Genomic DNA, 23409 nt, shown 5'->3' on the forward strand with positions numbered 1-23409 from the left:
TTGGAAGAGACCTCAAGATCATCGAGTCCAACCTCTAACCTAACACAAGCAGTCCCCACTAAACCACATCCCTAAGCTCTTTAAGAACAACTGAGCAGATACTAAGTGAATAGTTAAGTATGTAGTGCCAGTTCTGCACCAAATCCTCTTAAGCAGGTACTAATGAAGCAACTCAAGACAGTAAAATGGGTAGACTAGGTTTCTGTTGTTTTCCTAATTACTAACTCAAAAATAACTTAGTAGTTGATACCGTTTGTGCAGTTGGATTTGTGTTGGGAAGATGCATGGCAGACTTAAGAATGCCTGGCAATGTGCCTGTGAAAGAGAATTAAGGAAGCTGTAGGATATAGTACTGTTTCCATACTGTCCTTCATCAGGACTTTCTGCTTCTCCATTTGAGATACAGAAATGATGATAGGGCTTTTCCCTCGCTGTTCCCTGTCCAGGTGTGGCCTCAACAGTGCTGAGCAAAGGGGGAGGATCACCTCTCGACCTGCTCTCCACACTCCTCCTGATGCAGGCTAGGATCCATTGGCCTTCTTGGCCACAAGGGCATACTGCTGGCTCATGTTTAACTTGCTGTCTGCCATGACCACCAGGTCCCTCTCCACAGAGCTGCTCTCCAGCAGGTCAGCTGCCAACTTGTACTAGTGTCTGGGGTTATTCCTTCCCCTGTGCATGAGCCTGCACTTGCCCTTGTTGGTTCCTCTCCATGAGGTTCCTCTCCACCCAAGTGTCCAGCCTGTATTCCTTTAGATGAGAAAGAAAGCAGTGTCAATGACATTGACCAGCACCTGTTGGAAATCAGACCACTGTATTTTACTAAATTTGAAGATCTGGGTGCTCCTCACTCCAAATTTGGCCCAACTGATTTTGCACATCTGTACTTAAAGGCAGTTCAGTGGAGCATTTGTTCAGAGTAAGCATTCAGAGAGGTGGTATAGCAGCCCAGCGCAAGCATGCGACATACTCTAAACAGTCTCAGATTTTGGTTTGAACAATAACTGCATTTCAGTGGAAAAGAACATAATTAAAATGCTGAACTTGTTAATTACATGAACATACAGGTGCACAGTAATCTTCCAAGCCTGGAGAAATACTCCGAGAAAGACATTTCCTTGTGAAAGTTATTTCTTTGATCCTAAAACAGGTGATTTGCCACCTTCACACATGTGTCAGGTTCAGCAGATAATTTGTTTTTTTTCTGAGTTCTGTTTTCCATGTGGTAGCTCAGTGCTGTCATATCAAATACAGCTGAGCATTATTTGGAAGGTGATTCTGCACCTTAGTTTTAGAACCCAGGGAAAGGGGTTAAAGGACTAAAAATATCTCTGACTTAAAGGGTAACAACTTTAGGGAGGAAATATACTTAGGCTGGAAATACATTCACCAATGCAGCTCAGGAGTGCAAATGCAGCTGCCACATTAAGGCAGTGTATTCTGGGAAGATGTGAAAAATAAGGTTGCATCTACTCATACTTTAGATGCAAAGATGAAACTACTAAATAGTCTAGTCTTCAGAAAATGTTGTTGTGCAGATGTGTTCTAATTCAAATATGCCCATGTAAATCCTTAGCATTAGTAAAGAATGTTATAGTTTGCCTAATAACTTCTTCATTTGTCTGCTGGATAGAAAGAAAGTACTACCCACTCCTTGTAATTGTCCTGCCTGTGAATGTGCTCCAAAGAGGTTTCAGATTACACAACATTCATGGTTAATCAGCTATTATAGTCTGTATATGCTTAGCCAAGAATTGCTGAATTTGTCTTGTATTGATTCTATAGGTAACATCAGAAACACTGAGAAGCTGAACTATGACAAGCAGCATCAGTACGAGATAATGGTAACAGCATTTGACTGTGGGCAAAAACATGCAAGAGATGATGTCTTAGTACGCGTTAATGTAAAACCAGTGTGCAAACCAGGCTGGCAAGGTAAGGTTTTATAGTTTATATATTTTAAAGTTATTTTTCTTTTTTAAGTATTTTTCTTTGCCGTTTTTTTCCCCTCACATACACAGTAAGGAGAAACTATGGTGTATATTGCAATGGTATAGAAAACTGTTGTTATTTCTTTTGTTTACTTTATTCTGAGACTGTTAAAAATGTGTATAACAATCCCATAGTTGGTTAGATTTGCAGTATTTCTTTAGTCAGAACCAAAAGCCAAACACAAAGAAGGCTGAATATACAGAAAGGTTAAAAAATGTTACTGGTTTGCCTTTCTCCTACTGCTCCTTTAAATAAACCTTTTGGAGCCACCATGACAAAGTACTTTTCCTGTCTGGACCAGAAGATTTCAGATTATATTATTCCAATATGGAAATGTCTTCTGTATGCATGCACAAATGTATGAGTCAAGGCATGCTCAGCCAGCAGTAGGTATGAAAGGCATGTTTTATCCAGATTACTGTCTTTGTATTGAGAAATTTCAGTAGGTGTGTGTGTGTGTATGTATATATATATTTATTTATTATTATTATTTTTAAAGGGGTTTTAAGGAGCTGCAGTCTACTGTCTAAAATGGTGAAAACCCAACTAGTGATATACTGAGAAGACAGATACACCACAAATTATAAGGAATTAAGATGAAAAGGAAGGCTGGATTAGAAAAAAAGTAACTTGATATAACCCTTATGAGGGTTTATGATGCAGATGTTATCTGGGACTAACCTGAGCTTCAAAATTGTAATTTTTAAAGAGAACAAATTAGAAGGAAAAAATTCAGTTCGGTTGTTACACATGAAGGCAAATTTGGTGAACAAACACCAAAAAAAATAAAAAGCATTTTCTCTGTAAAATAAGGCACCCCCCTGTCTAAAGGATTTCACACTGGCATAAATCTATAATATAATTTAATTTTCAGAGTCTTCATTTAAAATATTTTAATTTCTCAGGAATGTATCAGCTGCCTCCACCCCCCAAGTATTTTGAAGAGCATTTTTATTTAAAAAAAAAATAAATAATATATATATATGTGTATATATATATATATATATATATATATATATACACAACTTATTTGCATATCTTAAACAGATCTTATTGTTCTAAAACTCATGACTTATGCTATAAAACCAATACAGTATCTTTACACGATGGAAATGTTCTGTTCCTGCTTTATGGAGTCATTGCAAATGAATGAAATATACATTCTAGGTTGGAATTTGCATTAGAATCGGTGCAATTGTTGATTTGTAGTTTCCACATAATTTCCACGTTAATATTTTATTAACTGGATAATTTCTGCAAAGAGACCTCATTAATGATACATTTATACTACCCACTATTGTCATACTTACTTCATAGTTCCAGCATCAAATATAGTATAGATGAATATTGATGGTCCCATCAGTTACATATAGATAACAGGTTGCCAATGAAAGTAATGCAAACAAACTCACATCAGGTTTTTCGTTTTCATTATGCTTTGTTTATTTTCAATTATCTGAAGTCTTTGCAAGCCATTTAAGGCTTTAATGCAAAAGCTGGAATTGATCTACTATTTTATGCATACAAAAATTATACTTTCCTAGAAGTCAGCTGTATGTTGGTTGTTTGTTAGACAAACTTTCAGGTATTTGATATAAGGGGCTGCCAGGTTGTAATTTTTAATATGTGATAGTTGAAAAATAGACTGCTCATCTTGATTGGGTTAAAAAAGTAAAAAAGGGAAACAAACAAACAAACAAACAAAAAAAAAACAGCAAACAGGGAGCAACATCTCTTTAAAGAAACATAAAAATGTAATCCATGATAAAGTTTCAAGCAGCTTGTCTAAAGTTGCTTGAATTTGGGCTTTCATTGTGCTTGAATTTGGACTTTTTACTTCTGTGGCAATTTGGCACAGTTTTTCTTCCTACTGGTCTGGCAAAGTTTTACGATGTCTTAAAGTTTATCGTAGGCAGGGCATAAATATCAAATAGGTTCTGCTCTGGCTTATTCCATGCTTGTTGAATTGTACTTTTCTATCTGTCAGAAAGACGCCTGCTTCATTTCACTGGCATGTTTCCATGTTGAATTACACACAGTGCAAGTGGACAGTACTTGCCTACTCAGGGTATAAGGTCCTTAATTAAACTATTGAGTATATGGCATTAGTTCTTAATCATCACATCATTAATTATAATTTGAAAGATGCAATTAAATACTTGTATACAGAAATGTGTACATTGCTTTTAGAGAATTTTTTATGCCTACTTATTTTTAAAGGTAAAGATAGTTGCATAGCTTGTGGTGTTTTTCACTTTGAACCATCTGTAAAAATTAACTGTCACTAGAAAAATAAATAAATTAAATAAATAAATAAACAAAACCTTTAGTATTTCCAGTACTTAGAGAGTACTTACACTTACAGTGTTCTTACTTCCCTGCATCTGTCACTCTGTGACCTCTCCACAGAGAGACAGCTAGCAGGTATGCCCCATCATCTTTGCAATAATGATATATTTGAAGACTAGATGACTAGGAAAGGTACAATAGTGTTTTGCTTGACAGAAGAGAAATATTCTGAGCCTTTGGCTATAATATAAAACTTGATGAAATATGATTTTTTCTTGTTCTTCAGTGTTAGCTTGAGCAAATAAATACTTGGAAATTCACTTTTATAACAATGGCAGTTCTTAAAAGTTATTGGCTTTAGTAATCTGAAACACTGTGCAGTTCTTCACATGAATATCATGAATAGAGATGGTCTAATAAATTAAATGTTAGAAGTTTCGGTGCCATCACAGACACTCTTTTGATAACCTCTACTGCATAAGGGTGAGACAGCAAAGACTTGGTGTATGCAGAACAACATACAAAATTATTCCTGTTTCTAGATGACAAGTCCATATGACAAGAATGTATAGCAGAGCAAATAAGACTCAATAGGCCTGGGTGCCATCCTTTAAATGATTTTCCCTTTGACAGAGAACAATTCTAATAGCATTCAAGGTGTCATGCTGAACAACTAATGTGAAGGGGGCTGGCTGGGGTGCAAAGACTGGCTGCTTGGGAATAGGTGGGGCATTGGTCAGCAGGTGGTGAGCAATTGCATTGTGTATCACTTGTTTTGTACACACTATTATTAGTAGTACTATTATCATTATTATTTTCCTTTCTTTTCTGTCCTAATAAACTGTCTTTATCTCAACCCACAGGCTTTCATTTTTTTCGGATTCTCTCCCCCATCCTGGAGAGGGGAGGAGGGAGAGCAAAGGGCTGTGTGGTGCTTAGCTGCCAGCCAGATTAAACCACAGCATTCTAGCATCTATTTCCCTAGTCTTGATGAAGATGAACATTAATCTACCATCAACAACCATTCTCACGCAGGCATTGTCAGTAAATTACAAGCTCTTTTAGAAATAAACCTGAACTCACATTGGCCATTCTGAGCAGACTATTCCAAAATGGTGTTGGTGTCCTAAGGAAGCTGAAAATTTCGATTTATCTACCTAATAAACTGACACATTAACTACTCTTGCTAGATGTTTTTATAAAGATATTGCCCATTCCTTTTTAAGGCATGTAGGACTCATTAAGGGGATGTAGGGCTTTGCCACCACCAAAAGGCACATTCCTACCACCTCTTTCATGTTGACTAGTCATTCAGAGACCATGAAAAGTTCACAGCTTGCTTCTCCTGCTGAAGTATAGTCTCCTTTTTTCAGAGAAGGGCTGCTTCTCTTTTAGTAGTGGAGTGATCTTAGATCACTTGTGAATCCACATACTTCATAGATAATATTTTCAGAAGGCACTGTGAGTGATTTTTAAAACAGTATTCATGTGGGCTTTCTAGTAAAACCCAATTACAGAAAAAAAGCAAAACCATCTCTGCTTTTGCTCTTAACAAGGAGAAAGATGATTAATAAAGCAATTGGTTATTGTGAGGGAAAGAGAGGGGTTTGGTCAAGTACAGAAACCATACACGAGAATAATATTCCTAGTCCTTAGGAACAATTTCAAAGACACAAATATTTTCTGTAGTAAATGTAAATTTACTTCCATTCTTGTTGTGCACATACCTAGCAGTTTAAAATGCAACGCTTTTGTCATCTTAATATTTATTAGATATTTGCCCTTTTTTTTGAATAAAAGCTACTGCTTGATGCCACTCTAGTCTTGGAGCTGCTGTGCATTCATTAGCCGTATGTCCTTAAACCTGGGTAATCATAACGAAATGCACATATTGAGCTGTTAACTTGAATCACGCTGTTTAGTGGAATACTCAGTCTTATCTGTTTCAGGCATTTGAAAATTAACTGAATTAGTGAGTATGTCTAGTTTGGGGGCTCAAAATTTACGTAGGTTTATACTCATTTGCAGTACTTCTTTCATATTGTTCTTCTTGCTCTGTTTGCTTACCAGACATACATAGAGAAAGCCATCATATCTATTTCAATCTCACTTTGAAAATGGAAATATCTTTTCTTAGCTAATTCTATATACGGATTACAGCTAAATATATCTTCCATGAACATTCCAGATAGGGATTTTCATGTTTATTTTACCATGACCTTTTCCTAGAAAAACAGTGTGGTATATAATCAGATTTTTATTTTTTTTTTTCCTGGCTATATCAGATTGGTGTTTTATGGGCATGCTGTTAACTTGGTGGAATCAGCTCTTTTCCCATGTCTCATTCTTTAGTGGTGACATCAGTTCACTGAAGAAGCTCATGAGAATGAACTGGCACTTTGTGTCAGCTCCTGGGCCCATGGGTGCTAGTGGAAAACCCGGGTGAGTCTTAATGTACACTCATCAGGGCTTATTAGTAGACTTTGGGCCCTGATACCTGGGTTGTTGCAGCAGATACTTATTATTATTCAAATGAAATGTCACACCAAATAATTGTTTAAACTTTTTGCTGTTTTTTCCTGTATTTACTTTCTCATATGATTATTTGGCTATGCCAAGTCCCCACCGTTAGGACTTTTTGTTTTATCACTCAACAGTGTATTCAGTATCATGTATCTCCAGTTCAGACACAACAGTTATTTCACTGTGGTTTACTATCTCCTGCAAGAGAAAATTTTACCACTGTCCCGCACTAGTTCAAATTTCTGTCTTTCTCACTTTGTTTAAAAATAAAAAATAAAAATCAGCATGTTGCAGAAAGATAAGGTGTATTTAATTGTTTACTTACACTTATGAGTTCTGTACTCAAATGTCTTAGCAAACCATGGTTCCTTAGCACCATGGAAGTTAGTTTGTCTTCCTTTAGATATGGAGAGGCTTTAACTAGGTCAGGGTTTCTGATTATCATTTCTGTAACAGGTCACTTGTATTTAACATCCATAAATTTGTATGTGCCATCAGATTTAGTGGTCTGGTCATTTATATGTTGCTAGCTTGTATATTAGCTGTAAAAACTAGATTTGTTTATTTTTTTTTTTTTTATTATTCTGTCATAGCACTAATGGTGCTGGATGAGTAACAGAACTTTAAATATTATTTTGCAGTGTTGGTTAAAATTGTACATATTTTATGTGTTCATACATATGTATGCTAGTGTATGTATATATTTACTCATATATTTATTCTTATATATGTACATATATATATTATATAAACATGTTTGCTAAAACAGAGGAAAATACCATTAATCAAAAATTCAGTTCCTTCTAAACACATCTTTTTCTGCCAGATTATCTTGAAGAAGCTCTTGGAAAGTTTTGTCATTTTTCCAGCATGAGAAGCATGGTCCTAGCTGATAATTAAATCTTGCTTTGGTTTGGCATAATTTCTTCCAAACTTTCCTAGCACAATATATGTGTGGAAGCAGTTATAGGAGCTGTGGCAGCCTTTGCAAAGCTGCCTACTTTATCCCCAAGAGAGAAAGCAGTTCTTTCTATCTGTCTGACTGTCTGACCCTTTAAAACTTAGCAAATGGTTTTCAGGGAATGAAAACACAGTGACATTGATGGATCCTGGAAATAGTATTCTGCTGATGTTTACTAGCTGATTTCTGGCCAAGTAACTAGATAACAACCTACCAAATTCATTCATATGTATAATGATTGATCTCATGAATGGGAAACTGCTTAGCCTGAACAGACCTGGTTAGTTTAGTAGTTCAGGATCTTCACAGAAATGAAGTTATTTAAGAAAGGGGCAGGCATGCATTCACAATTGGTCTTTTTTCTAACTTTTCTTCTGAGATGACAAAGCATAGCAGATGATCTGTTTTAATGCTAATGATATGTTTAAAATTAAAATAACTTCCACAAAATTTTGTTCACCCGTAATCTGTGTCAGGAAACAGCATTCAGAATTTCTTGAAAAATCTTTTGCAAGGCTGACATTTCCTGTTTTTACAAGTAAAAATTTTCCTCTTTCAGAAGTTTTGAGAAGGGTTAATCAGGAAGTAGGACAGATAAGATGATTGCCTTGTGTGTCTTCGCATTTTTTTCCAAATAGGAAAATAAAATCCTTGGATTTTTTTTATTTTTTTATTTTTTTTAAATTGGCACGTTTTATATGTGTATATATATTTATATGCATGTATATATAAATATAGAGAAAATGCAGTCCAAGAGAAACTGCACAGGAGCTGTTATCCATGTTTGTTTTACTAAAAAGGAAGAAAAAAAAAAGGTTGAAGTGGCAATTCAGGTACAAAGCATTGCCTAGCAGTTTGAAACTGGAAAAGAAAAAACAATACATTCTGCTTGTGAGTTATGACCCCACACAAACTATACATTTACATTATTCCTTATGGAAGTCTGCAATACATCAGCTGAAATGTGCATAGCAGAACAATAGCCGATCTGGTGCCACAGGCTCAGATGTGAGGGAGGAGTGCTATTGGTTAGCTGATGTGTGCTGTGTATTTGATGCAATTATTTAAAAGAAACACATTTCATATGTTGATATCTTGACTAGGTGGTGATAATTTTTTTTAGAAAAATCTGTGCCAGACATCAAGAGTTTGAGAAACAGCCCTTTGTTTCATGCCAGTAGATCAAGTCTGTGAATGTATAAACTGTTATTAATGGCAAACCAAGGTTTAAGTTAAACTTCAATGAGTCATAGAAGATGTTTCAAAGAAGATGTAGCTCCTTTCCTTGATCATAGAATCCTTTCTCTTCTTCATAGTAGGTACCTGACTATGCAATGTTTTGAGAATCCGCTAACGTTACCACAAATAAAATCCAAGTCAGCATATTTAGATCGCAGTAAAAAGCAAAGCCTAAATAAAATAAAATAAAATAAAAAAGTAAAGCCTTAAAGTGCTTATATGGTCTTAACAAGGCTCTAAGAACTTCCGCAGCATCGTGCTGCTAGTTTCTGTGAATTACCTAAGGGAAAAGTGCTGGCACTATGTAGTCAAAAAAAAATTTTATCCTGAAGAATACATTCATTTTCAGAATCTCTGCACAAAGATACCATGAGTAGCACATCTTTAGATCACATATTATTGTCTCACAACAAATGTTTGCAGATAAAAATATTAGGTGGACTGTCAACATTCCCCGAATGGGAAGTTCTTTAAGAGCCCATCAGATTTGGGTTGACGTGTTGGGAGAGATGTGGTGCAGTCTCTGCAAGTTTCACTCCAACATAAAACCAATATTGCTCCTCACGTCAGCCTTTACCCACCTCCAAATACGCATTTGTCAGCTTCTTACTGACTTCACTAGTGGTGAGATATAGAGAGTGCTGGCCTCAGCTTCAACACTACGGGATGCTGAAATGCTATGGGCACACATTCTGTATAAATAAGGCACTTTTTTGTAGCACAGCTATAACTACCTTATGGACTGTCCAGCTTATTGCAAATATTATATTCTACTGTAACTCTGTGCCTGCCTGGGAATGCCTTCTGCATGGAGGTGGAATCCTTGGCTGACTTCCTAAATCCACACTGAAGGCCCATTTCCTCCAGTGAAAGGAGTGTAAGTGGAATTTAGGATGAGGATTAGTCTGTAATGCTGCAAAGGACCAATATACAATGATATTAGTTCAAATGTAACTGATATTTTACAATTTAAAGCTGAGAAAAACGCAGGTGGTTTAGAATGTTCGGGATTTATGATCTCTGGGTACAAATTATCACTTTTGCCAAGTAGAAAGGTAATACTGTGAAATGAAACGGCTCTTCTAGTCCAAAAATTCATGCAGCAGAAACAGAGGTCTACTGTTATTCTTCCCTATCAGTAGTGGCATTTTATATAGCACATTTTATGTAAGACATTCTTCATATAACTGCAGTTGTGTGCATTTTCAAATAGATATGTTACAGTTAATATTTCAGTTATATCTCACATAGAATAATGAATATTTTGCTTGAGTGTTGGTTAATTTGTGAGAAGCAAGAAAGTGGCTGAAAACCTGAAAGCTGCTGAGGTAGTCAGAAATGTTTCAGGTACATATAAGACACTGTTTTTCTCTCTGGGTAGAGGATTATAATGTTTTAACACAGTGAATAAGAGACTAAGAGCAATAATTCATATATCATTAGCATTTGTTCAAAATGGAAAATTATTTTTATCTTATGTATTTGAAAAAAAAAATCTGCTCTTGTTTGATTGGAAAAATGTTAACCTCAAGTTTCTGGAATAGATAGGAAAAAGAAATTTGTTATTGTAATGATGTACCTTATATGATACTTGAAATTTTATGAGAACCATTTAATTTGACAATTACAGACAAATGTATACAATACTGCACATCAAATCTAATTTTATATGGAATATTATTACCTGAAAATTGCTACTAAACTAGTAACTCAGTTGATGTATGCACAGGCAGTGAAGTAGTCATACCTGTCATTTAGTCAATGATGTACATGCCCTAAAGATATTAATAAAATTACATGTAATACTCTGTGAAGTCTCAGCTTCCACATGGGAACAAAATGCGATGTCATTACCATTTGAATTACAAATCACAAAGAAAATCTGAGAGTCCAAGTTCTGAGATTCAGACTGTCAGCATCCCATCCTCTTTGTCTGGACTCTGGACTTAAGAATGGTCTTCATTTCAAAACGTTTGCCTGGACTGTTAGATGTTTTTGTAAATTTTTAATCCAGTTTAAGATGATGGGGTATTTAAAGAGCACTCTTTTTCAAACTTTCTGAAAATGAAGTCAGTTAACTCTTCCACCTACTAAATATATCTATATGATTAGTTTTCCTTCCAGTGGTATTTAGAAAGAATGTTTCTGTACATTTGCTTTAAGAGATTTCATCGACTGCCACAACCTAGAACTTTTCCATTTATGGAGTCCTCTTTTACCTAGGACTAAAAAAATAAATAAACTTTAACACAGATGTACACATTAGGTAGCAGAGCTGAATATAGTTTTATGACTTCAAAATAATTAACTACTTATATCGCTGTATTGATGCAGTATTCTTACTTATATTTCATAGCAAGCTAGCTACAGTTAGCTAAACATAAACAGGAAAGATACCTGAAATTCATGGTTTTAACTGATGATATTTGTTTGGGTTTTCTCTGAAGCTGGTTGTAATTAGTTGGATTTAAAAATTAAATGCTTCTGTTGAGAAACATAGCGTCATTCGTGCCATGTCCAGGCAGCTGCCTAGGGCAGGTGGTTGTTTGAATGCCGTGGGCTGTAAGACACCTGAAAAAACACAGATTAGCCAGACCTGGCTGAAAGCGTGGTAGTCTTTTCATCTGTAGCTTTCGGTCACATATAGTATACAAAATTAAGAAGATATCTGAAGACAAGAGGTGGCATTACAGATGTGTTATATTAGCTTTTGGACACAGTCGAATAGGACTTATGCATATAGCCAGGTCACTGGAGATATTTCTTCTTTATCAAAAAACTATGAAATTTTAGCAAACTAGTGGAGCCAACAGCTTTCTCTCAGTAGACCTAGCTTGTAGGCTGTCATGGGGACATGGATGTTGGAGACCCAGACTGACACCTATTAGCAGTTATGTCAGGATATGTAGCCTGTGTTGGCATGACTTAGTGATATTACTTAATGGAGCTTTATGTTCTTCTAGAAAGGAGCAAAACCAATTTTTTAAAACAGTAACTCACTGACGCCAAGTTCAAAAAAATTGATTTTTATCTTAGCCAGGGACTTTGAGAGCAATATGTAATTTAAAATTGTATTCTTTTCACCTTTTTAATCACTCTTGGATCTCTTGTGTTTTTCCAGACTGGAACAAACGTATTGAATACAAGCCTGGTTCTGGCAGCATACCTTTGTTTCCCAGCATTCATCTAGAAACATGTGATGGACCAGTTTCCTCCATACATACAACCATTGAATTGCAGACCAATTACATTGGGAAGGGCTGTGATCGTGAAACATACTCAGAAAAATCTCTGCAGAAACTATGTGGTATGTACATGGCTTTCAATCAATATAACAATAATATTTTTCCACATAAAGAACCAATTATGACCTAGAAGCATGCGATACACAGATTTATCTCAGCTGGTTCATTTTTGATTGTAGCAATGAAAATCAAAGGATTGTTGATATTTAACTGGTGCTCTGTTCTTGTGTATTCTGTCTTGTGTTTTAGTCTTCCTCACTCTGCTTTCTGCTCTGCTGCTAGGTACTGTGCCAGAACAAAAGCAAACAAAAATAAAGGCACATTACAGGCTGTCATGCAAGGAAAAATATTTAAGAAACATAAGTTCCAGAAAAGAGGCATCCTGATGGAGAAAGGCTTCCTAATTATTTTATTGCCTTTTCCTGCTTTTGGTAACTTGGTCTAAAAGATACAAATTCATATTGGATGGTAGATTAAATGCTTGAAGATACTACTGTATTTTTATGACTTTAAGGGTTATGCATGTACATATGCAACGTACATATATTAAGTCAAATACTTTTGCATTTTGAAATCTACTCTGTCTCCTCTCCTCCAAAATACATCTTTCATGGCTTCTTTCTGTTCTGCAATAGCAAATGTGCATTTTTTTTTCCGCCGTTTACTTGTGTGGCTTTTGATTTGGGATGCTCGACTGTCTGGCTTACATGTATGTTTGCTTTGATAACCACACGACAGTGTATCAAACATAATGAGATCAATACACTAATCTTTAAGAAATAAATTTGCAAATGAAAGTTTTCAGCCAGTGTTCCCAAATTGTTAAAATGGAGAGCCAGTCCCAGGGGAAAGGAGTTTGCACTTATGATTAGCAACTACCTGTGGAGATTGGGAAAGTGAGGTAAAGATGAATTAGAGTAGTAGAATTCTCATAAAATATTTTCAACCTGCATGTGAGCTGGTGGGCTGATGTAGTGTCTAACAGTACTGCCAAACTTATGATTTGAACTTAGCATATCTGCGAAGGAATAGAATACTAAGCACTTGAGAAAACAGGATGGAGAAAGCATATATAAATGGGGGAGGGGTGAGTTCTCACTGATGAAAGAATATTTTTTTCTCCAAGGTTACCATATCTTCACAGAGAAGTATAGGCAGGGTAGAAACTGTTAATAGGAGTTTGATAAAAAGGTTATAAATGAAAGTGAACTTTACAATAGAATTGCAGGACAAGTTTGTTTTGGTATTTGGTATTTATTGCCATCCTTACTGTAGAGAGAAGCGGTTATCTTATGATAGCAGGTTAAATTATTTCTGGAAATAAGTTTTCTTCCAGAAATGACCTTATTGTATCTAATGGTTGGATAAATAAATTCTTTGTGAAGGAAGAAAACCCTGCACTTTTTTTTTTTTTCTATCAGTGAATCATCTTATGATTGCAGAGAGTGCAGAATTGAATGATCAGACACACATTCATCAGTTACATATAAAATGCAAGATTCTCTCTATAATCAAGGATCCAGTTTATAAATCCCATGCCCATTTCTTAATTTATCAGTTGGAAATAAAGAGAATTCAGATGCTAAGCAATAGGCATTAGAATTCATATGTTTATATAACTGATGGTTTAACTCTGCTTTTCAATAACCCAGTGATTTGTAGTCACTTTGACAGTAAAGATGGGCAGTTTTAATGATTAAATTACACTTGAATCATTTTAAAGTCAAGGAGCTATTAGTATTTTGCCTCAGAGCATTTTAGGAAGCATTTTTTCACCTTGTCATCCAACAATAATAAAAAATAAAGAATGTATGAAAAACTCAATTTGGACTGCAAAACATATTCAGAATAAATCTCACTATATATATATATATATATATATATATATATATATATATAAAAAATGAATGCAAAAGGAATTCCTTGAGAGAATTATGCTTTTACTTGTAAAACCACCACACCCATGCAAGTAATTTTATTTTTACTTTTTTTTTTTTTAACATTATGATTTTTTAAAATAAGTTTATCTAAGTTTTGCTGTTTGGATAAAATCAAGTTCAGTGTTTTCCCATTGAAACATCTGTGTATTAAGCAATGCACTGTGGTGTGTTATTCAAAATTAAAATTTGTCTTTGTTCAATTCTAAATGTGGAGGGCTTAGGTTTGATATTACTATCACTTCAAAATAACCTAATTTTAAAGGAACACATTTTGAACTATTGTCTAAGAAATGCAGTTACGGAATATGAATGTTTTCACATCATCACTATAATATATTTTTAAAAATATATAGGATACATTTCCAAAACATTTTTGGCATAACATTCTACACTCCTGCAGAGAGGTGGGATCTTCCCTTGGACACTGGAGGGAGGTTAAGATTTCATACTAGTATGGGATTTTTTAATTCAGTTTGTGTTTTTTCATCATATTTTTACCTGTCAAAGCATCAACAAGAATACACAGATTGTTTTTACTCTGGCAAGCATACTTTCTGCTAAATGCTATCTTTCACAGGCTAAGTAAAGGCTCTGGATACCTGATTACATGTTTATAAAAAGTGCCTGACAGTTGTTAAGCTGTAAAAAAAAAATAATACAGAGCTCTAAAGTACTTTGCTGTTCTATTAGATCTTGGTACCACAGTGTTTTCCATTTCTGGTTTGTTTGGCTTCCTCCCCGACCTCCCCCCCAACCCCCCCACAATTTAATTTTCACAGAATCACAGAATCACAGAATTTCTAGGTTGGAAGAGACCTCAAGATCATCGAGTCCAACCTCTGACCTAACACTAAGGGACTGTTAGTGTTAGGTTAGGTTTAGTGGGGACTGTTAGTGTTAGGTCTAAGGTTGGACTCGATGATCTTGAGGTCTCTTCCAACCTAGAAATTCTGTGATTCTGTGATTCTGTGACTAACAGTCCCCACTAAACCATATCCCTAAGCTCTACATCTACATAGGAGAACAGACCAACCCCCACCTCACTACAGCCTCCTTTAAGGTACCTGCAGAGAGCGATAAGGTCGCCCCTGAGCCTCCTCTTCTTCAGGCTGAACAAGCCCAGCTCCCTCAGCCACTCCTCGTAGGACTTGTTCTCCAGGACCCTCACCAGCTTCGTCGCCCTTCTTTGGACCCGCTCAAGCACCTCGATGTCCTTCTTGTAGCGAGGGGCCCAAAACTGAACACAGTACTCGAGGTGCGGCCTCACCAGAGCCGAGTACAGGGGGACGATCACCTCCCTAGCCCTGCTGGTCACACTGCTTCTGATACAAGCCAGGATGCCGTTGGCCTTCTTGGCCACCTGAGCACACTGCTGGCTCATATTCAGCCGACTGTCCACCATCACTCCCAGATCCTTAACAAATAAATGAGTGTAGCTGTGGACCACTTGTTCATACATGCAACTTACTTTCTGTAGGGGAGCTAATCTGAGCTGTGAGAAGCACATGTCTTATATCTATCATTAGACAAGAACACATGGAGTTACAACCATCATGTACCTGACAGAAGCCAGAATTAGAGTGATATTTTTGGTTTTAGGGTGAATACTCTGTATGCACTAATATTCATACCAACATTATATATGGCTGACTACTAGACATTAGGATATATATTCTACATTCATCCCCACTCTACTGAATTTGGCAACACATCATCTCCGTATACTATATATCTCCATGCTGTCAGAGAGAGAAGATATGAACTCTCCTTATCCGGATGTAGAGAACTTGATTTTAGTCTTAGCACTTCTCAGAATAACTGAAGATATGACATTAATGGATTTTATAAAATAATGAGAAATTTCTAAGGAAGTAACTTTAAAATATTTTTACAGTTTCTGTGCAATACGTATAGTCTACCAAGCTCTTATGGAATTGTTTTACTGGCTACTAAATAGCATGTATGTGATTTGAGAGTGAAAGTAGTAAGACTGTTTGGGAGGTGAAAATAATCTAAAGAGGAATGCATGAATCAGGCCCTGTGCCTATACTAAATTCATTTGAACAGCTCTTTTATTAGTTTCTCATTGTGTTCTCATTATGCATCATTTGCAGGAGCATCCTCAGGTGCCATTGACCTGTTACCATCTCCCAGTGCAACAACTAATTGGACAGCTGGGCTTCTCATGGATAACAATGACATAATTTTTAAATTTGATGGAAAGCAAGGAGCCAAAATTCCAGATGGAATAGTCCCAAAGAATTTAACTGATCAATTCACCATAACTCTGTGGATGAAACATGGACCTAGCCCAGGATTAAGAGCTGAGAAAGAGACTATTCTCTGCAACTCAGACAAGACAGGTGAGTGTCTATTGACAAAATGTTTGACAAAGGGCATAACAAAGTTGGTAGAATATTACCATTTCTTCTCAGTTAAAGAAGTTTGAAAAACAAATAATGAGCTGGATTTGGTGCCATCCTGAGAATTGGTTGGTGATTTGACAGTTTATGGAGAGGACTGTTGATGGGGACTGGTTGTTTTTTTGTCCTCTGAGTGTATATTGCTTTGAAGCATATTCACCCAAACAAAAGCGTTGATGATAGTTCAGAGTGCTGATCTTGTTCCCTCCTTTCAGAGATGAACCGACATCACTATGCCTTGTATGTGCACAACTGTCGATTAGTGTTTCTGTTGCGTAAAGACTTCGATCAGGCTGACACATTTCGCCCTGCGGAGTTCCATTGGAAACTGGATCAGGTAATTGTTCTTATCTATAACACACCCATACCTAATCTTTCCCTTCATCTGCTTTAGAAATCATAGAGAACAACCCAAATACTGGCATAATTATTTTTGAGGAATCAGAAGACTATTTCAGTTAAGTTGCAAATTCTGACTGTTGTGATTATTTATTGGGATCCACAGAAAGAGATAAATTAGTTAACTTAGTTGAGTCGTTTAATATAGTAGGTTTTTCATCTGAGTCATTTTAACAGTACATAGAGGTTTATATCCATTGGCAATGGAGAACCTAGAATCATGACATTGCATACAGTTCCCTAAAAGCTTTCCATTTATCATTAAAAAAAATGGCTGTATCAGCACAAAGGAAATGATAGGAGCCTTTACAATAAAGAGCATGCTGACATACAGGAAGCTATTTGTAATATATTTTAAGTCTAATCTGTAGATTTTTACTTTCATCTACTGTGCTGTATGTAATTTCTCCTTATTATTAAGAGTATGTTGCAAGGAAATTATTATTAAAGAGATAAGAGTTGTCTTTCAAAGATTTATTAATTTTAAACAGGATAAGGATCATTTGGGTGAAAGAGGAAATATTTCATCAAAGTAGTTATTTTCTCAAAGCGAGTTTCTTTGTGTCTTTGGGCCCAAACTGTAATATCAAAGATGTAGATATAGGAATGGTAACTTTCCTAATTTAACTTCAAAATGCATATAAATTACCACCTTTGTCCTGATTATCAGATGAATGCAATGATAAAACCATATAATTATTGTAGTGCTTGCTTTTCATTTCCATTAACTAATTTGGAACTGGTTTCTGCTGTACATTATAGGAAATCTTAAAGTGTCTAGAAAGGGTTAAATTTAAATTAGAACATATTTCAGATTACCAGTCTTGAGCGACCAGTGTAACCTCAGAAAATACCGTTCTACTTGCTGAAGATAGATTTATATTTCAATTGGCCGTGTACTAAACATCTAAAATATTCAATGGTACTACAAAGTTTATGTAAAGTGTTTTGACTTTGGAAAGCTAAATGCAATCAGCCTCTCTTCTATAGCCTCAGAATGGGAGAGTAACAGTGTCCTCTCAGTAATTGGAATTTGTATATAACACTTGTAACTTAGCCATGACAAAACACTGGAAACTGTACTGTCGAGGGCAATTTTCCATTGACAAGGGATGTATTTGACTGTGTGAAAGAACTTTTTCATCTCTATTACCATCTACAATTACTTTATTCACACTCTACTTTCTCCATATGATTTCCATACTTTTTTTAAATGGCAAAAATTGGGAATTACAGAAATCTTATCTTGTATCTTTCCAATTATTATCTTACTTTCCAATTATTAGCTTAATCTTATATCTTTCCAATTACTTTTTTCGTTATCACATAAAGAAAATATATCCTGAACTATTTTTTCATATAGAGATTTTTCTGTGTGCTTGGAATTTGAGTAACATTGATGTTATTGATGAGCAATACATGCTTTTCATATTTATATTTTGACAGCCTTATTTTCTTTCAGACAGTGATGCTTACCAAAAGTATCTCCTTCTTTATGTTTTTTTTTGTTTGTTTCTTTGTTTGATTTGGGAAATCTGTATGAATTTGAAGGTAAATTGTTTCAAAACAACATGTTAAGTAAGAGTGTGTGTAGTTAAGTAGAAGTGCTATTTTTTCTCCAACAAGGAAAAAAGAATGCCTTGGGAAATTCTACAGATTTTGATTTAAATCAATAAACCTAAGACAGTTTCACTAGGAGACACCTTCTCGGATCTTCAGCCAAAATTAAGTAGAGTCCCAAATATCTGCTGATAGAACACATTGTGATACAAATCCTAGAGGAATCTAAAGATTCTAACTAAGGATGACTGAATAACTCCTTGGACATAGTTTCACATTCAGTTGATCATACTCTTGAGGTACATTTCTGGAGGGAAGTTATTATGCTGAAGACATCTCAGCAAGAGCATATACTAAAGTAGTCCCAAGTAGCACTTGACACATTACCTTTTTTCATTTCTACTGTGTGATTCCAAACTGTGTATTTCATTGTCTGTCATTTGTGTACCCTAAAATAAGCTTTCAAACTGTAGCACTACAGAAAAGTTGAGTTGCAGTTGGGCACTGAAGGGAGAATCTTATTATTGAAAGCTCCTAGATGACAGAAGCTAGAGATAGATACAAAAGATTGATTAGGTCACGTTATTCATTTCATTTCATCTTATTTCATTCAGATACTGCCAATTGATTTCCACAGTACATTTTCAACTACTCTTTCCAGCTGAGAAAAAAATGTAAGATTAAAGTATGAATAAAGTTTGTTATGGGTTGGGTGACCAGACTTTCATGATGATTAATTTGTATGGTCATGGTGGTACTGCTGTGAATTTTGTAATAATTAATGGACTTGGTAAAGACTGCTCCTTTATCTCCTCTTAGTGCTTCTCTATCTGGCCTTATATAGTAATTTAACTGGAATTGTAAAATATATGAATAACGGGCTATTAAGGAGCTTGTATGGTTTTGAAAACAAGCTAGTCTGAACTTCACTTCAGAGTAGTAAAATTATTTATGTCAGCTTTTGTCTGTCTAGCTACAATGGTCTTCCCCTGAAAGCACTGGGTAATTTACAATGTATATCAAAAAGGAATTAACGTTCCTGTACAAACTCCTTGATCTCAATAAGAAAAGAAGCCAGGTTGAGTAGATGAAGTGCTCTAGACACTTCTGAAAATCCTATCAATTGATTTTTTGCATATTTAGATTCTGCAATACCTCTGGAAATCTCACCTTTAGAAGTGTCTATTCTGTAGTGGCAAATCTTCAGATTCCTTGTTTCCTGAAGAAAAGTATGGGAATTAAGCTGTATTTAACCATTGCTCAGTTTCTCACCATCTGCAGTGCACTGTGATATGCAATGCTATAGACCAAGTTGAATATATAACTGTGATAGTTCAATGGTTGGTACAAAGCATAGCCACAGTACTATGAAATGTGGCAGAGTACCTTATTTCTGAGCTCACTTTATGATTGTGACAACAATCCATAGCTTGCTTATGCTGAGAGGAATCTGGTGACCTTGGATCTGGTGAAGCATAAACTAGTGAAATCATTTATCATTGTTACAGCAGACTAGTAAAATTTATAATACCAGCTGCTTTGGCTCTACCAAGCCCCCAAGACTACTTATTATTTCAAGGCACTGACCAAGAATGTGACTTTATTACCATTCCAAATTTAATTTAATTCTTTAGATCGCAGTATTGCGGTGGGTAAGCGTAGCACACAGCTTAGTTGCAGACTCAATTCTTGGCCAAATACAAAGTGTCATGTAACATTTTATAGCTACACCTGAGCAGTGCCTCTGAAACGTTGTGATATGATACTGTGATGTATACAAGTGTCTCAAACCTTCACACAGTAGTGGCTGAGGAGTTAGCTCTGGAAAAATCATGTCTTTAAATCAGTTCATAGATCAATCAAACATTTCTTTTCAGTATGGCTTTCAGGGTATTTAGCCCTACTTGTTACATTAAACTGAATGGATTTTACTGTACTTAACTAATTTTTTGCTTATTGTGCTAAGCATGCGTGACCTGCAAGTGCCATAACCCTGTGCGTATGTCCCTTTAGGATTGAACTGCTAAGATATAACCTGCAAAAACTTCTAATTAGCAGAGTTAACAGACTTTAAACTGAAAGTGTCCTTGTAATTTATAAGAAATGTGAGAGGGGTTGGGGATATCAAAAATAAATTGATTTTTTTTTCCCACTTTCATCCTTTTGGAAACTAATCATATCTGTCATTTTAGTTGTGAGAGTGCATTAGTTGTATTTTGGAAAGAAAGGTGTGGAAAAAAAAAAGCCATGCAAAAACTCAGTGTTAAGTAAAAATGCATGCTGGATGATAAGAAAAAAAATACAACTGCATGGTTTTCCCAAGCAACTGCTATAGATGCTCAGTTAGAGGTGGTTCACTTTTACTCACTCCCATGTCCTTGGAAGTGCATGTAATCCTTCTTTTCAGTAAGCAGAATCATGACCTTTTTTCTACGTTTACCATGCATATGTTTAAATGGAGTATCATGAGGTATTTGTCAACATTTTTATCATTTCTTTTCTCATGCTTAATTATAATAAGACTGTTCAAACCTGAGTACCTATTACAAAAATTTGTCAACAAAGTCAGTAAAACACACCTAAATCATCACCTAATTTTCTGAGATCAGTAGGAATATATGTATATTTTTAAGTGAATGATTTAAGTAGGTATAAGTTAGGGCCATCTAAGAATAACACATGAAATATAAAAAGTGTCCTTGGTGATTTTTTTTTCTTTGTAGAAAGCTGTGATGAGTGATTTTAGGGATCTCTGCTATTGGGTTTCTTTTTGATAAAATGGGCATATTGTACAGCTTTCTCTTGCACACAGGAAATAACTGCATATGGTATAGTTCTGGTTAGGGACAGAGGTTTCAGAGTTCTTGACAACACAAAAGTACCCTTGGATACTGGGGAGTTGATCAGCTTCTTAACTCACATCACTAATCACATTTCCTTTCAGCCACTGGTGCTCTGTCTGGCCTCGGTTAAATTATTTTATGCAAGTATACCAGAACTGCAAAAGAGATCAGTTTATAATAGATTACATATATTAGAAATTGAGTTCTGTTGAAATTAGTGAAGGAATAATTTTAACATTGGCAGAATTTCTCCCTAGAGATGTAAAAAACAAACAAAGCAAATGAAGTCTTCTCACTTCTCTTCCTGTCAATGCAAAAATATTTCTGAAAGCACTTCAGGGAACTATGTTAACAGCTCTATCACGAAAGTTTGAATTAGTGCTCCTTCCCCTCATTGTCATCCTCAGCAAAAACTCTTCTGGTCATCAAACTTCTGCAATAAATGACAGTTCTCATGTGTTCTGTATTTGTGGTCAATAGAGTGAGAACTTTGTCCCTCAATTTCTATCTGTTTAAACAGTTTTCTCTAACCCTCACGGGACTAAAACCAAATAATAGTTTGCATAATGAATCATGGCATTCAAGCCTTTGGTGACAGTGGAAAACATAACATTACATAGGCCAATGCGCAGTGTATTTCACACTCTGTTCGCCTTGGATATTACATTTCTCGTGCTGATACTGAGGACAGTCAAGTCAAGAGATTTTTTTCCTTTCCTGAAATCAGCAGAATGGGAACATTTCTTTGAGCATGGGAAAGCCTCTAAGCCAGAAATCCATGTTTTTATGCATTTATTCTTATTCACAATGGGGAATTCTGTTTTATACCCATGTTACCACCCTGAAGATAGTCTTCCAACCCACAGGCAAAATTGGTATCTATCCCCTTGAAAATAGGGACTGAACTTCATGGTCTGGAGTCACTCTAAATCAGCAAAAAGTACAGATACAGAAAGTTACTGTTTCTTTTTTAAGATGAGATAAATTGCTTTGAATAATCCAAAATTGCCTGCAGTGGAAAAGCCTCATACAATTGCTTCCATAACTAGAGAAAGCAAGTTATTTAGGTAAATCTGAATATGATGCATTCTATCTCTGTATGCACATAGATGCTGAAGGAGCAAGGCAAGGTTCCATTTGCATTTAACCAGTTGACTGACTACACATAATGGGGTCTTCCACCTGTAGAAAGCACTGTTGTGCAGTCAAGCACTTCATTTCCATTTACTTTTTAAAATAAGCTAGAGTACGATAGAGCAGTAGCTGATTTTTGAGGAAATGTAAATTCTATGGTTAGAGGGCAAAATGAAAAGAATTTGGTACCTGTAGCTTGTCTTAGTAAAATTAGCTGTTCCCATTAAGTTACAGCAGTTATGAGTGAAAGCTGTTCTTAAGCGTTGGATTTTTCAAAATTGGTTAGCTGTATGCATCTAGTTCTGCGATGATCATTCACATTATGTGAGCCCTAAGTGTACTCTTTACTGATGGGCTCAGAGAGATAGAAAATAAGTGAATATTTATGGAAAGTACATAGTCTTCTCAAGCCCAGAGGGTTAAGGGTATACTGGGGAGATAGGAAGACACAAACATTTCCCATCACTATGCACCTATATGTAAAGGACCTCAGACTTGTCAGTCTGATACTTTTCAACATGGTACCCCATTGAAAATTAACTTTTTTTTTATTGCAGAGTTTAGTTGTCCATTTTTATTTGGTGTTCAGAAGAGTTCCACATGCTTTTAACCACTTCTTTACAAATTGATATGCAGAGCTGCACTAATCTATGCATACATCCTTGATAAGACTACAGAAGGAAAATTACAAAACACCAAACTTACATCCTACAAAGCCAGTAAGAGATAAATGATATATGAATCATGCTAATCCTGTAACTGTGATGAAATCGTTCCAGGACTCAAAATGCTGCTGCAGCATTCAGAGCACCCCACATGTTTTACATTTTAGCCCTGCCTTATCTGACACAGCTTATTTAC

General features: G+C 35.7%; 1 protein-coding gene and 1 long non-coding RNA gene across 4 annotated transcripts in view; one reads left to right on the forward strand and one right to left on the reverse strand.

The window, feature by feature from the left end:
- The window catches only part of CLSTN2 (calsyntenin 2), a 348562-nt gene that overhangs the window by 272858 nt on the left and 52295 nt on the right, over positions 1 to 23409 (forward strand). For all 3 annotated transcript variants that reach the window (XM_038183935.2, XM_072042760.1, XM_038183936.2), the window contains 4 exons: positions 1786 to 1935; positions 12126 to 12311; positions 16304 to 16552; positions 16828 to 16949. In XM_038183935.2, the coding sequence (XP_038039863.2) occupies positions 1786 to 1935; positions 12126 to 12311; positions 16304 to 16552; positions 16828 to 16949 (707 nt within the window). The remainder of the gene's footprint in view (positions 1 to 1785; positions 1936 to 12125; positions 12312 to 16303; positions 16553 to 16827; positions 16950 to 23409) is intronic.
- The window catches only part of LOC106017895 (uncharacterized), a 216954-nt gene that overhangs the window by 16355 nt on the left and 177190 nt on the right, over positions 1 to 23409 (reverse strand). The window lies entirely within an intron of this gene.

Source organism: Anas platyrhynchos, chromosome 9 (assembly GCF_047663525.1).
Source record: "Anas platyrhynchos isolate ZD024472 breed Pekin duck chromosome 9, IASCAAS_PekinDuck_T2T, whole genome shotgun sequence".
NCBI classification, from domain to species: domain Eukaryota; kingdom Metazoa; phylum Chordata; class Aves; order Anseriformes; family Anatidae; genus Anas; species Anas platyrhynchos.